General features: G+C 34.5%; 1 protein-coding gene across 2 annotated transcripts in view; it reads left to right on the top strand.

The window, feature by feature from the left end:
* Window positions 1–17,049, top strand: part of LOC143222573 (amine oxidase [flavin-containing]-like) — a 39,498-nt gene that overhangs the window by 14,435 nt on the left and 8,014 nt on the right. For both annotated transcript variants that reach the window (XM_076449244.1, XM_076449245.1), the window contains exons 8-12: window positions 633–792; window positions 1,458–1,557; window positions 4,897–5,008; window positions 7,731–7,828; window positions 12,579–12,753. In XM_076449244.1, coding sequence (XP_076305359.1) covers window positions 633–792; window positions 1,458–1,557; window positions 4,897–5,008; window positions 7,731–7,828; window positions 12,579–12,753 — 645 coding nt within the window. The remainder of the gene's footprint in view (window positions 1–632; window positions 793–1,457; window positions 1,558–4,896; window positions 5,009–7,730; window positions 7,829–12,578; window positions 12,754–17,049) is intronic.

Raw genomic sequence — 17,049 nt, 5'->3', positions numbered from 1 at the left:
TGAAATTCTTTTAAACAGAGTTAGAGTAAGTTAATCAGTGAGACCTTTTATCCCTTTTATATTGGCAATATTTTTGTGCTCCAGCAATACCAAGCGTGGGGCGCCCGTATGCTCGATTAGATGTTATTATTGGACAAGACTTCTATCAGCCTACACTTAAACCGAATTTGTTTTAGGCAGTGTTAGAGTAATTTAGTTTACGAGACATTGAGCTTGGTCAAATACATCGATAGAAAGAGTTTGACGTCTGAGTCCAAAACTGTGATTAGATCTCAGATCGGTCGAGAGATGACGGAGCTATAAGCTAATAGTTTGAACCTGAGAAACAAACAACAAAAACAATTGAGCCACTATGCCGCGGCTAAAACATAAAACTACTAAAATTCCAGTAAAAAAGAGTTAAGGGTTTTTTACTAGTGAAATAGTTTCTTGTCATTATTACTTACAAACTAATTATAGTTTGTATACCAAAAAACAGCAACAACAAACAAAAACACGTTTGTTTAAATGATTCTTAACCAGACAATAAAGCATAAATAAAATTGAGATCTATTTTAGCACTTGGAAGTTTGAAAATTATAAGAATTTTGTATATCTTAGCTACAACAATAAATATATTCTTTTACTTGTAGGGGAGTTATGTTATCCTAGCGATCCCCCCGAGCCTCCATATGAAGATCCACTTTACCCCATCACTCTCCCCCTTACGAAATCAGCTTATACAACGAGCCCCAATGGGAACTGTGATGAAGGTCATCGTTTACTACAAAAGAACTTTCTGGAGGGAAAAAGGTAATGGGAAACCAATACTGTTAATAAACAGTAGCAGCTATAAAATAAGTCAAACGTGCTCGAATTGTGAATCTGAGGATTTGTGGTTCAAGGCTCTTAGCTGTTTAAACGCGCTCTGCAATTTGGGGCTGTGGGTACATCGTAAGAATGATGGTCAAATATCACTATTTGATCACAAAATTGGCCCTAGATTTGGCGAAGGGTGTTGTGGACTAGGTTCCTTCTCCCTGGTCTTATTAGTTCAAATAAAGACTATGTTTAGATAGTTCTCGTGTAGTTCTGTGCGAAAATATTGAATAAACAGTTCTACAGAACAATAAGCTAATAAAATTGGTTCTTAAGTCTAGAATAGAAGTTTCTATGAGAAGAACATGATTCCATGTGAAATATTAAAACTCCTAAACAACGCATTTATGCATTGACTGAAATGGTTCTTACAAGACTGTGTTTAACTGTATTTTTTGTATTTTATTACTGTTTCAAAATGAATGTTTGTCCGTTTGTTTTAGAGAAAAGCCAAATTGACCTTTCTGCTTGTCCCACCGCAGGGAAACGAACCCTGAATTTTAGCGTTGTAAGTCCATAAAGTTACCACTCTCTCAGTGGTGAGGGGGTACATTTAAAAACAGAGTAAAAATTGTATAATCTATTTATTTCCACGCTAGGTTTTTGTGGATCAATGATTATTCAAGGAGGAGATGATCACCCGATCCCGTTTACACTGGATGACACCAAACCTGACGGTTCCCACCCAGCTATCATTGGGTGAGTAATGTATTCTTCCTGTGTGTGTATAAGACGGTCTGGAAAACACTGGGTTGATTTCTTTGTTTTAGCGATGATAAATGTGTATTGTTAAAGTAACCGAGTGTTTTAACTTGTGGCGATATGAAAGGTAACTGGACACAATCTCTGCTTCAAAAGAGTTCACGCCATGAGTACCAAAAGAACAACACCTTACCAATCCACCAGAGTTTTAGGCCCAATATTGAACTGCTTCACACAGTTTCGTTTCAATGTCATCCAGTTTGTCTGTCTGAGACAAAATGTTAGACCCATACACACACAAAACTCTATTATAATAGATGTTTGGGTTTAGCTTTTTATTCGGACATCTTGCTCCTGGCATATCCGTTTAAAAAGAATATACTTTATAATGTCTTTGAATTTATCTAAGATGAAATATTGCATTGGTGATGATATCTTTGGTCTTACGTGACATCTCTATTAAAGACTGTACACTGTGATATCCACGAAGTTTACATTAAGAAACTACGTGCTAACTGTTTACTGTTTTTAAGATAGTATACGAAATGATGATAAATATATTTATTCAATGTAGTCGCTGTCTTGTAGTTTGTTTTTGTTTTTTTGTGTTATTAGTAGAAAAATGGAAAATCTCAAGGATCGTATTTTACATAAAATTATATATCTGATTCACCTGTTTAGGCCTCAGTCAGATATGATGCGTTGCATCATGTTTTTTTTTTTATATACGCATCAAAATAGCATATTTTATATAGAGTATCTGGTTCGTGTGCTTAGGCAGCAGTCAGGTGTGATGTGTTATTTTACTTTTCTGCTTTTATAAGCCTCTAAACAGTGTACTAGGTAACAGTCACGCCACCTATTATTTTTATTCTTGTTGTGTGTGTTGCTGTTGTTGTTTTTCACTTTTTCTGGTATATAAACATCTAAACAACAATCTTGGGTGGCTTATGTTTAATAACTTTCTAGTGTCATATCTGTTTATGATGTTTACTTGAAGTAATGGCTGAAAGACATACACATTTCTGTCTATTTCTATGTAAACTACTCTGTCTAACTTGATATATTTAAAAACGTGTTTTACAGACAGACATACAGATACAGTCCTTACCCTTATGCCAATATTTGCATACATATTTTATGTTTGTTTGCGTTCAAGAGTTGATGAATACAACATCAAAACACAAATATTGTAATAGACAATTTAACAGTTCTCAACTTATATTTATAACAGAAAAAAATTTATTTGAGCACACCTATTTTCACTTCGTAATGCACAAATTTTCGACTTTTCTCCTAAGCACTTTCCAGTAAATTGTTTGTTTGTTTTTGAATTTCGCGCAAAGCAACACGAGGGCTATCTGCGCTAGCCGTCTTTAATTTAGCAGTGTAAGACTAGAGGGAAGGCAGCTAGTCATCACCACCCACTGCCAACTCTTAGGCTACTCTTTTACTAACGAATAGTGAGATTGACCGTCACATTATAACGTCCCCACGGCTGAAAGAGCGAGCATATTTGATGTAACCGGGATTCGAACCCGCGACCCTCAGATTACGAGTCGAACGCCTTAACCCACCTGGCTATGCTGGGCCACTTTCCAGTAAATGCCGTACGCCTGGCATGACCAGGTGATTAGGGCGCTTGACTCGTAATCTGAAGGTCATTCTTTCAGCCGTGGGGGCGTTTTAATGTGACGATCAATCCCACTATTCGTTGATAAAAGAGTAGCCCAAGAGTTGACGGTGGGTGGTGATGACTAGCTGCCTTCCCTCTAATCATACACTACTAAATTAGGGACGGCTAGTGCAGGTAGCCCTCGTGTATATTTGCGCGAAATTCAAAAACAAAGGAACATTTCTATCTGACAAAACAAACACAAAATAAAATTATATTTATATATATAACACTTGCTCTTCTGCACTGATAGAGAAGTGTTCGACAGTGTTCAGACGAGCCCCCTATTTTTGTGATGTGAAAGAACTATGCTAATATAGGTTTTATGTGAATAGTTATAGAATTATTTAAAATAAATTTTATGCAAAATTGCTTGCACATTTAATCTGAACGTAACCTATTTTTTTACAAATTGTGTCAGACGCCCCCATTGCATTAGCATGAGCTCTGTTCAGTCAAGCTGTGCCAAACTACTTGTGCATTATTGGTCATAAAATCCAAGATGGTAACCAAATTGTTTGAACTAAATCTTACACAAAACTGATAACGGAATTTACAAAAGTTTCAATGCATGTCTGAGAAATATATAATTATGCGGCTGAAGTAATCAAAGTAAGTTATCTATGTACGTTGAAACTACAGGTCCACCCCCTAATTATTACTTGTAATGATTAAAACACGTCATTACATCTGTCCGATACCTTCGTTGTTAGCGACATTTTCGGTCGTAATCCAAATAATATCTCACGAGATTCAACCGTTTCATGAGCTTTAAGTTAGATGTTTAAATAGATGTAATTGTTTGAACTTCGATAAATCCTACTTTTATTTCTTTCAGTGATATTGAATATTAGAATTAGAATTGTCATTACCAATTTTAAGCAGCGGTCACGTTTTACTTTTTAAAAAAAAATACTTTCAACAAAATTGTGACAGGTAAAAAAATTAAAACCCACCTTCCTCCATTTGCAATGAGATAAAAATATAATCTAACATTTAAAGCTAGATGATCTCAACTTATATAGTTGGACCACCTGGAGTGTAATCAATCATCTACAATGACGTTTTTTAATAACAGTGATCATTTTAATGGATGTACATGACATTTTTTGATAACGGTGATCATTTTAGTGGATGTACATGACATTTTTTGATAACAGTGATCATTTTAATGGATGTACATGACATTTTTTGATAACAGTGATCATTTTAATTGATGTACATGACATTTTTTGATAACAGTGATCATTTTAATGGATGTACATGACATTTTTTGATAACAGTGATCATTTTAATGGATGTACATGACGTTTTTTGATAACAGTGATCATTTTAATGGATATACATGACATTTTTTGATAACAGTGATCATTTTAATGGATGTACATGACGTTTTTTAATAACAGTGATCATTTTAATGGATGTACATGACATTTTTTAATAACAGTGATCATTTTAATGGATGTACATGACGTTTTTTGATAACAGTGATCATTTTAATGGATGTACATGACATTTTTTGATAACAGTGATCATTTTAATGGATGTACATGTTAAAATTCTTCACTTTCTTTAAACACTTTTGTACAAGTTAATTTGAAATAATCGACAATAAATACCAGAAACTTCATAATGTTTACCCTCAATACCGTGGATTGCAGGTTTATCCTGGCTGACAAACTGCGTCGATTAGCCAAGTTAACTGGAGAAGAACGAAAACAGTTGGTCTGTCAGAGTTTCGCCAAAGCCTTAGACACAGATGAAGCTTTGAAAGTAGGGGTCAATTAACCATCATGAACATTTCTTTGTTATTTTGTTCTGATATAAAAACAAACAAATTAGATTGATCAATCTTGTAACCAATAATAAATAAGTCTTTCTCAGGTTAACGACAAAATGATAAGTAATTTTTATCACTTTTTTATTTACAAGTTAATGAAATGTAAGTCATGTGTTGTTTTTAGACTTATAGAATTGTTTTTTTTCTTTTAAAGACTTGAATTGTTCGTTCATTATATTTATACTTTATACTACCATGTCATTCAAGCAACTGCCCTTTCAACTACATTTCGTAAGTTGACATTAGTTAGACATAATTAAGTAATTTTCTTTATGGGTACGTCCTAAGTGGCAATAGTGAATAAATTTATCGCATATTATATCACCTTTATGTATCACAGATTCAGTATTCTAAAATGAATAAAAACTCTATAAGCCGAGCTCTTTCGAAAGGTGGATCAGTAAAGTATTCGCTGTCATTCAGTCAGTAGAAACTAATACGCGATCACGTAGAGGACACTTAACATTGCAATTTTTATTATTGTGATGTGTATAAAGTATAATATAGGCTACAACACAGCATGGCATATGAACTTCACGTAGGCTACAACACAGCATGGCATTGAATTTCATGTAGGCTACAACACAGCATGGCATATGAACTTCATGTAGGCTACAACACAGCATGGCATTGAACTTCAAATGTAGGCTACAACACAGCATGGCATATGAACTTCATGTAGGCTACAACACAGCATGGCATATGAACTTCAAATGTAGGCTACAACACAGCATGGCATATGAACTTCATGTAGGCTACAACACAGCATGGCATATGAACTTCATGTAGGCTACAACACAGCATGGCATATGAACTTCAAAAGCAAGAATTAAAAAATATTTATTACTCTTAATTTGGATTATGTTTATTCTTAAAACAGAGCACGTTCAGAAACCCTTGGAAGTACATCTCGTATAGGCCCGGCATGGCCAAGTGTGTTAAAGCGTTCGACTCGTAATCCAGATAGACTTCTACATAGTACAATAAAATATTTTGATAAAAACTGGCGAAAAAATGAGTTGATATGCGAACTAAACAGATATTGCATATATGATGAAGAAAGACCTAAACATCTCTCCCCGTTAAACTTGTACATCAGATCATTAAGATAAAATCATTTAAAATAATAATAATATTAAAATAAAACAGGCCACCTATGTTCTAGACTTATTTTAAAAAAATATGAAATAACAATAAAAATGGACATTACCCTGAAAAGGACCAGATTTAAAGTTATACAATTACTTCAGCCATTTTGTATTTACTCTAAATGTATTAATAAGTCCATTCCAACTAAGTAATGAGAGAGAGAGAGATAAACAACATGCTACATGTGACAGAGATAAACAACATGCTACATGTGTGAGAGAGAGAGATAAACAACATGCTACATGTGATTTGCACACAGTAGATTACAGACGCAGGTTTTCGCGTTTTAAGCCTCCTGACTTATGACGTCAGACTTCGTAGCACACATTTCGGACTGTAAGGGAATAACTGATTCGTACGAAATACATTAGTGTTACTAGCTGCTTGCTCTATATTTAGAACAGACTTGTTGTATTTGTGTGGAAGGAGAGGAGAACCTATCAATTTAATTCTACAATATATACCATCAAGTCACTCTAACCTCTGAAGTATTTTAAAATATTCCAAAATATTGAAATATTTAGATATAATATTTTGTGATTAATATTCACCTTTCGGTTCGAATACTTCAAAGGTTATGAATTAAAGTCATACAAAATATTGTATATTAAAATAATCAAGTCTTATTGACTATTATGGCTATTGGCCCCGGCATGGCCAGGTGGTTAAAGCACTCGACTCGTAAACCAAGAAGCGTGGGTTCGAATCCCCCGTCTCACCAAACATGCTCGCCCTTTCAGCCGTGGGGGCGTAGTTAAGGCCAATCCCATTACTCGTTGGTAAAAGAGTAGTCCAAGCGGTGGATGGTAATGACTAGCTGCCTTCCCCTCTAGTCTTACACTGCTAAGTTAGGGACGGCTAGCGCAGATAGCCCTCGTGTAACTTTGCGTGAAATCTAAAAAATTATGGTTATTTTTCTTTTATGGTACAAATCTAATTTTGTTATTAATTATATGCAAAAGTTTTATAACTCATATTTACGTGACTCCAGCTCTTTTACTATTACCAAAAATGATGAAGAAATAAATCGATATAGCTACTCAGAGACATTGAGGTACTCAGTTTGACTGTCTTGTCCTCTAGTGATATAATCGATCAAACAGTTATTCAAATTCTTAAAACTATTATTCGTGGATAACACAAAATGGTATTATCAATATATACTATTCTACTACGTACAAATTTAGTGATTCACTACGATGTTCATAGGTATAGTTCACAAATTAGGTTAGTGCACTGTGACGTAAAGTAAAATAAGTTATTGTAATAAGACAGTCTTTTTTTTTTCTAGACGTTAACTATAGAGCCATAACATCTTCGCAGATATAAGTTTGGCCTATAATCGGTCCAGCAAATCCATGAACAAAAGATAATACACAAACATTAATATATTTTTTATTTAGAAAACTAATTTTTGCAGTTGAAAGTTCATTGTAGATATATATTTAAATCCCTGAAGCTCGAGAGAAATTATGAACTTATATATTCTGTTTTTTTTGTGTTTAGCCAGTCCATTATGAAGAATACAACTGGATGGCTGAGCAGTACTCTGGAGGAGGATACACCGCCATGTTTCCGCCGGGTGCTCTAACCATGTATGGAAGGTAAAAAAAAAATAAAGGTTTTCATAAAATTATCAGTAATTATAAGGTACATAATTATAAAGTACATAATTATAAGGTACATAATCATAAAGTACATAATTATAAGGTACATTATTACAAGGTACATAATTATAAGGTACATTATTATAAGGTACATTACTGTTTTTTTCAGTACATTCGTCATTTTTCTTTCTTTGTTAAACCTTTTCTTTTTAAATACGGGACAAATGGAACATCCCGGTTCTCACCACAGACGTTTGTGTTCGAGAATTCTCACCTATTTACAAGGCTTTACATTTTGCTTACCAAGGCTGGAATACGATTTATTACAAGTTTATATCTGAATGGTCTGGGTGCCCCAAGTTAATTCATATTTTTTTGTTTTCCAATGTCATTAAATGAAAAAATATATCTGTCTTAGAAATTCTAAATCCTCAATCTGTACACATCTTTTTGGTTTGAGTGTATGAATATTTCGAGTTGGAAATGGCTGTAACCTGTTTTTCCTAAAAACGACCAGTTTTTGTTGGTATCGCACCACCTGTGCAACGCTAAACAATGACAAAATGTAGTTCTGACTCGACCCATTTCACTGTGATTTTATATTTTCTACATTTGCCACGTGATTTTCATATTGTACAATGTACTGAATCCGCTGTAAAATATACAGCAGTACCATAAATATATTCATAAATCTCAGTATGGAAAATAAAGAGTGAACTTTTAGTACCAAATTGCGGAAGTTTAATTTTTTTGGAGAGGATTGACAGTGTCATTATTTTAATAAGACAGACACTAGATAGATTAAAAGTTTTAGTGACAATAATGGTGGTGAAGAGGATTACAAATTGAACTTGCCATAAAAAGAGGGTTAACAAAATTATAATAATTAATCAATTTATAACTAGAAAATTCAAAAGTATCACAAACAGCAATTGTAACAATTTCATTATTTAAAAATATACATACAAATAAAATTAGTTTGCATATAGTTTCATGTTCCTAAGCTAGAAATGGCAAGCCTAACTTATGCATTTCTGTGTGTTTTGTTTAAGCCATCCAAAACACTAGGTCTAATACTTTTGTAAGTGCCTTAGACGAAGGGGCGAAGAAATATTATATAAAGCTTTGTCTCATTATTTCTCGTTGAACTTCGACAAACGTTTTTTAATTCGGTTTGTAATTAAGAATATGATGGCTTTTAACCATGTAGTTATTTTTATTGTGAAGAATACGAAATATCATTCAACATGGGGTGAGGACATGGTCTAATGGTTAACATTTTCAAATTGTAATCATTTATATACTAGTTCCAAGTTATACTTGGAAACATTCAATTACAAACTTAATTTATTTCTAAATACGTTTTGTTTTAAATAGTAATTTACAATGAATGAGAAGCTGTAGAAGAAATAATCAAACCCCAAAACTGTAATGTTATGGGCATGTAGAATTATAATTTCTGGGTGGTAAAAGCCACAAACTGAGGTAAGGTTTCATGTTTCAGTAAAAACTGAATGAACACTAAGAAGAAAGTACATTGAAATAGTCCGTTTGTAGTAGAAATGGCCAAAGTAGAAAATCCACATTTTTTAGAAGTGGAGTTAAGTAACTCAGTATATTTTTTACGTGGTACACGACAGCAGAATGAAGATTCTGTCAGTGATACGGTTGTAAGTACAAATGCGAATGTTATTTTACTACCATTAAATGATCTTACTGGATGAGAACCTGTTCAAACATCACTATTTAAGACAAGTTATGAACCAAATTACTGAAATGGACATCATACTCCAAACAATGAATTGATAAAATAAAAGGAAGATACTATGTACAGATGAATCCAAATACAAGTTTTTCTGGCAACAATCATTGATAGTTTGTCCAGTGATTGAGGGGAGAACAAGACCACAGTTAATGTACAACATCTATAGTTACTATTCTGATGGACAAGTAGAAGTATATACTGCATCTCAATCATTAATGTTAGAGATCTATACAAAATGATGGCACCATGACAGCTAACAGGTACAGCACATTCTTATCTGTCATGTCTTTCCTTTAGAAACAAGGTGTAATGGAAAGGAATTCGTTTCCAAACAAGATAGTAATCCCAAGCTTGCATAAAATGTGGAAGAAAAGGAAGGCTGATAAAACACTTTCAGTCATAGTCTGGCCAACACAAATCCCAATATTAGCATCATTAAGTCTACATGGGGCCAGAACAAAGCCACAATATTAGTATCATTAAGATTATGGGAGGCCAGAACAAAGTCCCAATATTAATATCATTATGTTTATACAGAGTTAGAATAAAGTCACAATATTAATGTCATTAAGTTTATATGGGACCAGAACAATGTTCCAATATTAGTATCACTAAGTCTAAGTAAGACCAGAACAAAGTCCCTACATTAATATCACTAAGTTTATATGGGACCAGAATAATTTTTCAATATTAGTATCACTAAGTCTAAGTAAGACCAGAACAAAGTACCTGTATTAATATCACTAAGTTTATATGGGACCAGAACAATTTTCCAATATTAGTATCATTAAGTCTAAGTAAGACCAGAACAAAGTCCCTACATTAATATCACTAAGTGTATATGGGACCAGAACAATTTTCCAATATTAGTATCATTAAGTCTAAGTAAGACCAGAACAAAGTCCCTGTATTAATATCACTAAGTTTATATGGGACCAGAACAATTTTCCAATATTAGTATCATTAAGTCTAAGTAAGACCAGAACAAAGTCCCTGTATTAATATCACTAAGTTTATATGGGACCAGAACAATTTTTCAATATTAGTATCACTAAGTCTAAGTAAGACCAGAACAAAGTACCTGTATTAATATCACTAAGTTTATATGGGACCAGAACAATTTTCCAATATTAGTATCATTAAGTCTAAGTAAGACCAGAACAAAGTCCCTGTATTAATATCATTAAGTGTATATGGGACCAGAACAATTTTCCAATATTAGTATCATTAAGTCTAAGTAAGACCAGAACAAAGTCCCTGTATTAATATCATTAAGTTTATATGGGACCAGAACAATATTCCAATATTAGTATCATTAAGTCTAAGTAAGACCAGAACAAAGTCCCTGTATTAATATCACTAAGTTTATATGGGACCAGAACAATTTTCCAATATTAGTATCATTAAGTCTAAGTAAGACCAGAACAAAGTCCCTACATTAATATCACTAAGTTTATATGGGACCAGAACAATTTTCCAATATTAATATCATTAAGTCTAAGTAAGACCAGAACAAAGTCCCTGTATTAATATCATTAAGTTTATATGGGACCAGAACAATATTCCAATATTAGTATCATTAAGTCTAAGTAAGACCAGAACAAAGTCCCTGTATTAATATCACTAAGTTTATATGGGACCAGAACAATTTTCCAATATTAGTATCATTAAGTCTAAGTAAGACCAGAACAAAGTCCCTGTATTAATATCATTAAGTTTATATGGGACCAGAACAATATTGCAATATTAGTATCATTAAGTCTGTATAGGCTTCTATGAAAATTAAGAAGGTCAAACAGCAACAATATGCCTTAGCTTAATTTTTGGAAGGAATAGAAGGTACTTGGAAGAATAATGTATTAATAAACTTGTGGAAACATGAACAAAGTGTAATAGTTTGTTTAAAACAATTAGTATTACAACGTACAACTTATTCGCCTTTTTTGTAGTTATTGTAATGTATTGTAATAATAACTAATGGACCATTTAGATTCAGTTACTTATTGATGAAGTTGTCCGAAGTAAATAATGATTTGGTTTTGCGACTAAGGGCAAAATATTATTTAATACGAAATTCTACAATTTGGTTTGGTTTTGAATTTTGCGCAAAGTTACACAAGGGCTATCTGCGCTCGCCATCCGTAATTTAGCAGTGTAAGACTAGAGGGACTATTCATCATCACCCACCGCTAACTCTTGGACTACTCTTTTATCAACGAATAGTGGGATTGGTCGTCACATTATAACGCCCCCACAACTGAAAGGGCGAGCATGATTGGTACGACGGGTATTCGAACCCACAATCCTCGAATTACGAGTCGAGGGCCTTAACCACCTGGCCATGCAGGGCCAAAACCTCTACACTTACTGTGACTGTGGGGACTTATTATGAACTCGTATTGTACATCAAGTCACCTCTGTATTAAAACTAATATAAAAGTCACATATTATAAATAATATATATGTATAGTGTTGATACAGGCTTTAAAAAAACAGTGAATAAATAGTCAGCTTATCATTATTGTAATATATTGCAATAAATATAAAATAAAAGCGAATAAGCTGTACAGTGCAGTGGTATTTCATTTTAATCAAAGCTGTTTTTATGCTATCATAACTTTATCAGTGCAGATTCAGTGTTGTTAATGAATTGTTATATATTCTTATTTACTTTCACTTAGAAGCTAGTACTGACAGTTAAATATAACACGACCTATAAATGAATACAGTTGTAGCATGATAAAGTCCAAAAATACAAAAAAAAACAGTTAAAACCTCTTCAAGGAAAGGGGAAAAACGATCAATATTTAGACTAAAAAACAACTTGTTTTTTGTTTTGTTTTCGAATCGAGTGAATGTTATTGTGACGGCATTTTAAATAACACTTTCAAGTATATTTTTTTGTATAGGTAATTTACGCCTACTGATTATTTTGTTATTAAACCAAAAAACCGTGTATTAAATGTTTTACTCTCGTCCCAGAGAGCTGAGAGAGCCAGTTGGAAGGATGTTTTTTGCTGGAACAGAGACTGCCACTTCTTGGTCAGGTTACATGAACGGTGCCATTCAAGCAGGTGAACGGGCAGCGCGAGAGATTTTGTATTCCTTGGGCAAAATTACTCGAGACATGATAAACAGAGAAGAACCAGTGTTTATCGTAAGTCTTTTAAATATTTGGTCTACGTGAAGTCTAATTTCATGAAGTTCTACAGTTTATTTATTTTTATAACATTATATACTATAATTCTACATCATCCACATACAGAAAACAATAAAAATAAAAAGAACATCTGCAATATATCGTTTTTGTTCAAATATTTTAAGTGCATCATAATTACACGTGCACAAGGTAGGTGTAATTTTAGGTATGATTTTTTTTCAGATGTAATTGTGAAGCGTAGCCTGGGAAGTTATGAAAGTGTGTAAATTTTGTCTTATATTAATTCAGAGGCACGTGTTTCAAACATCGCTATTTATTTTATTATATTACATAACATATAAAACACCTTTTTCGTGTCAAATTTAACCAAAAGATGGCACTCTAGTATTACGTTAAGCCTAAAGGAATAGATTTTTGTGTGTGTTTGCGCTGAAGCAAAGCAACACAACAAGCTATGGATGTACAGGTTGGTATAACAGCCTTCAGTCTGTAATATTAGTACTTAATCACTGGGAGGAGGAATTAGTTATTTTCTGTGCTACCAGTGAAAACTTTACATTTTTCGTTTTTCAGTTGTTTTGTATTTTAATGTGTTATGTATTATAAACTTTGTTTGTGTTTGAATTTCGCACAAAGCTACTCAAGGACTATCTATCTGTGCTAGCCGTCCCTAATTTAGCAGTGTAAAACTAGAAGGAAGGCAGCTAGTCATCACCACCCACCGCCAACTCTTGGGTTACTCTTTTTACCAACGAATAGTGGGATTGACAGTCACATAATAACACCCCCACGGCTGAAAGGTTGAGCATGTTTGGTGCGACGGGGATTCGAACCCTCGACCTTCAGATTACGAGTCGAACGCCTTAACCCACCTGAAAACGAGACTGTTACAGGTAGAGGAGACGCTTCTAATTCTTTAAACTGGGTAACTGAACGTGAAATACCCAAGGTTTTTTTATATTAAAAATATATTTGAAAGTAACGTTGTTTCGAAAAGCATTATATCGTTTTGAGAAAAAATTTGCTTCTGAACTTGTATATAAAGAAATTATAATAACAATGGACACCTAACAATAATTGATACTTTGTGTGGTTAGAATTAAGCCTAAACCTACACAATGAGCTATCCGTGCTCTGTCTACCACGGGTATCGATACACGGTTTGTAGGGTTGGAAGTCCAAAGACATGCCGCTGTGCCACTGGGTGGCACGAATGATGGTGCTTTGACTTCCTTTAGTATAGTGAACTTCGTTGACTTTCCCCACCTTTTGAAATCTGTGTGTGTGTGTGTTTTCTTATTTTAAAGCCACATCGGGCTTTCTGCTGAGCCCGTCGAGGGAAATCGAACCCCTAATTTTAGTGTTGTACTTGAAATCTGAATGTACAGTGAACTTGTATTATAATAATAATAACATAGAGCAAGAAAAATAAACACTTAAGTACGTGTAACAGAGCTTTGACTTTCTTTTAGTTAGCAAACTTTGTATTAAGTAATTTGCTTGGACTATAAACGCGTTTAATTTTAGCGTATTTTTTATATTATTGCACGATCTTTCGGCACAATTACCCTGGACAGGTGCGAAACGTGTAACAACAACATAATCCAACGAAACAATTCGAATCACAAGTTGTCTGGTAATGACGAAAAAAACAAGAACATGTCTTAAGTTTCTTCCCAAGCCCGGCATGGCCAGGTGGTTAGGGCACTTGAATCGTAATTCAAGTATCGCTGGTTCGAATCCTCATCACACCAAACATGCTCGCCCTTACAGCCGTGGGGGCGTTATATTGTGCCAGTCAATCCCACTATTCGTTGGTAAAAGAGTAGCCCAAGAGATAGCGGTGAATGGTGATGACTGCCTGTCTTCCCTCTAGTCTTACACTGCAAAATTTACTTAGGGACAGCTAGTGCAAATAGCCCTTGTGTAGCTTTGCGCGAAATTCAAAACAAATCAAATTTCTTTTAAAAATCTCTGTTGTATTTTCCTTGAAATCCAAGTTTATTTTCTGGCTTTCCAGTACATGTTTATCTAAACGCACATCGTATATCTTTTAAGCAGCACGACAGTACTATGGTTATCATGCTGTATTCATCACTACTATAAGTAATCCTTCGTCTGCATAAAGGTATTTTTTTCTAGAACAAAAGGCGCTCTAAATTAGAAATTTGTTTTTAAAGACTTTTCTGGCCAATAGTAATTAGAACTCCTCTAAGGATCCTCTTAGTTGATGACATGAACAGGTGGTTAGGGTGCTCGACTCGTAGTTTGAGAGTCGCGGGCTCGAATCCCTATCACACCAACCGTGCTCGCCCTTGCAATCAAGAGGGCGTTATAAGAGGGCGTAAAAGAGTAGCTCAAGAGTTGGCGGTGGGTGATGATGATTTGATGTCTTTCATCTTTTCATTCGCTGCTGAGTTTTAAGAATGGCCCTCGTGTAGCTTTGCGCGCAGATTCAAAACAAACAAACAAACCGCTTAGTTTATGTTTCTGTTGTTTTAGTGCAAAACTACACAATTGGCTCTGCTCTTCATGGGTAATCGAACCCGGAATTTATCGTTTTAAGCAAACGCTGACCCATTGGTAGAAGACATGCAAACAAATTTTAGACAGTCAACAACACGTTTGATACAGATAATAAGACATAATTCTAATGTATTTGTTTACAGTGATGTTGCCTGTAGGGCCACAATAAGGTACAGCCCCATTCTAGGCAAATATTTTTACCGCTTCTATCCTCACATAATAGTCAAGTCATTAATCATGTGACCAGTCACATGATTGCTTAGCGCTCTTGCTTCGTATCTCGTTCTGGTGCATCAGGTTGTGGCTCCTCAACATTAAAAAAAAAAAAATACAAACGCAGTTCATCAAATATTTGTTTATCCTTTTGTTCGATAATTCTTAAATTTGCTTCCCTAAGCAGCCGCCTACTCTGCCTACGTGTATGGATGACTCTAAGGACCAGTTTTGAGGCTACAAGAGAGACGTTGCTCACCTTTGATTTTTGTTAAAGTGTCAAAGTTTACACTTTTAAAAAGTTACTCAATTAACTTTTAATTCATTTGGCAAAGACGAAACACTTGTAATATTCGGATGATACTAGAAGCTTGAATCAGCAAACTCTCTTGTTTGGTGTAAGATGGTTACATTCAACTCCATACACACACATATACTGAGAAATTTGTTAAAGGATAGGGTGTTACAGATACACACTGCATCTGTATTTGTAAGATAACATATTGCAATGTTTTTCCAAGTTTAAGTAACTTCACAGAATTACTTCTAAAATTCAAATAAATGTTCGAAGTGAGAGGTATAAAGGGCATGGCATACCCCCACTTTTTAAATTCAGAGTCATTCATACCACCAGTTAAACCCTCTAATAAAGTCGGGATTTCTGAACCCATCCAGTGAATCCTGTCATACCTCTTCTTGTTTTTCTTGTTAACCTTCGAACACTGATTATAATCGGTTGCAGACAGAGCTCTTAAGAAAACTAGACGTATATTTTGTCTTCACTGTTTCATCACACAGTTTTTGACAATGTCATATTCTTTGTTTTCAGTTAATTTTTTGATGTCCCTCTCTAGGCCAATAGTAAGTTTATGGACTTAAAAGGCTAAAATTCAAATTGTATTTTCGCAGTGGACAAAACGCAGTTAGGTCAATGTCACACACTTTGCACTAAATTAAATTGTTTAAAAATAAGTTGCCAAACCAAAAGTGGAGGCAAAATGGTTAGGGCGCTCGACTCGTAGTCTGAGGGTCGCGCGTTCGAATCTCCCTCGTACCAAACGAGCTCGCACTTTCCGCTGTGGGGGCGTTATAATGTGACGGTGAATCCCACTATTTATTTGTAAAAGAGTAGCCCAAGAGTTGGCGATGGGTGGTGATGACTAGCTGCCTTCCCTCTACTCTTACACTGCAAAATTAAGGATGGCTAACGCAGATAGCCCTCGAGTAGCTTTTGGAAATTCAAAAAAAAAAACAACAACCAAACGTGCTCGCCCTTTCAGTCGTGGGGGCGTTATAATGTTACGGTCAGTCCTAGTATTCGTTGTTGAAAGAGTAGCCCAGGAGATGCTGGTAGGTGATAATGACTAGCTACCTTCTCTACTAAATAGGGAAAGGTTGACACAGAATTTCAAAACAAACAAACTCATTTGTGACGTGGTTCAGTAGCACACAAAACCTATGTTTAGGTATGCGTGTTACAGCAAATGATTTTTAAACTTATAAATAACATGAAGTGATGAATATACTCCATTTATTGATAACAAAACCACCATG

This window comes from Tachypleus tridentatus, chromosome 8, assembly GCF_004210375.1.
Source record: "Tachypleus tridentatus isolate NWPU-2018 chromosome 8, ASM421037v1, whole genome shotgun sequence".
In the NCBI taxonomy this organism is placed as follows: domain Eukaryota; kingdom Metazoa; phylum Arthropoda; class Merostomata; order Xiphosura; family Limulidae; genus Tachypleus; species Tachypleus tridentatus.
The sequence above is the reverse complement of the archived record's forward strand: the minus strand, read 5'-3'. Positions and strand labels throughout refer to the sequence as shown.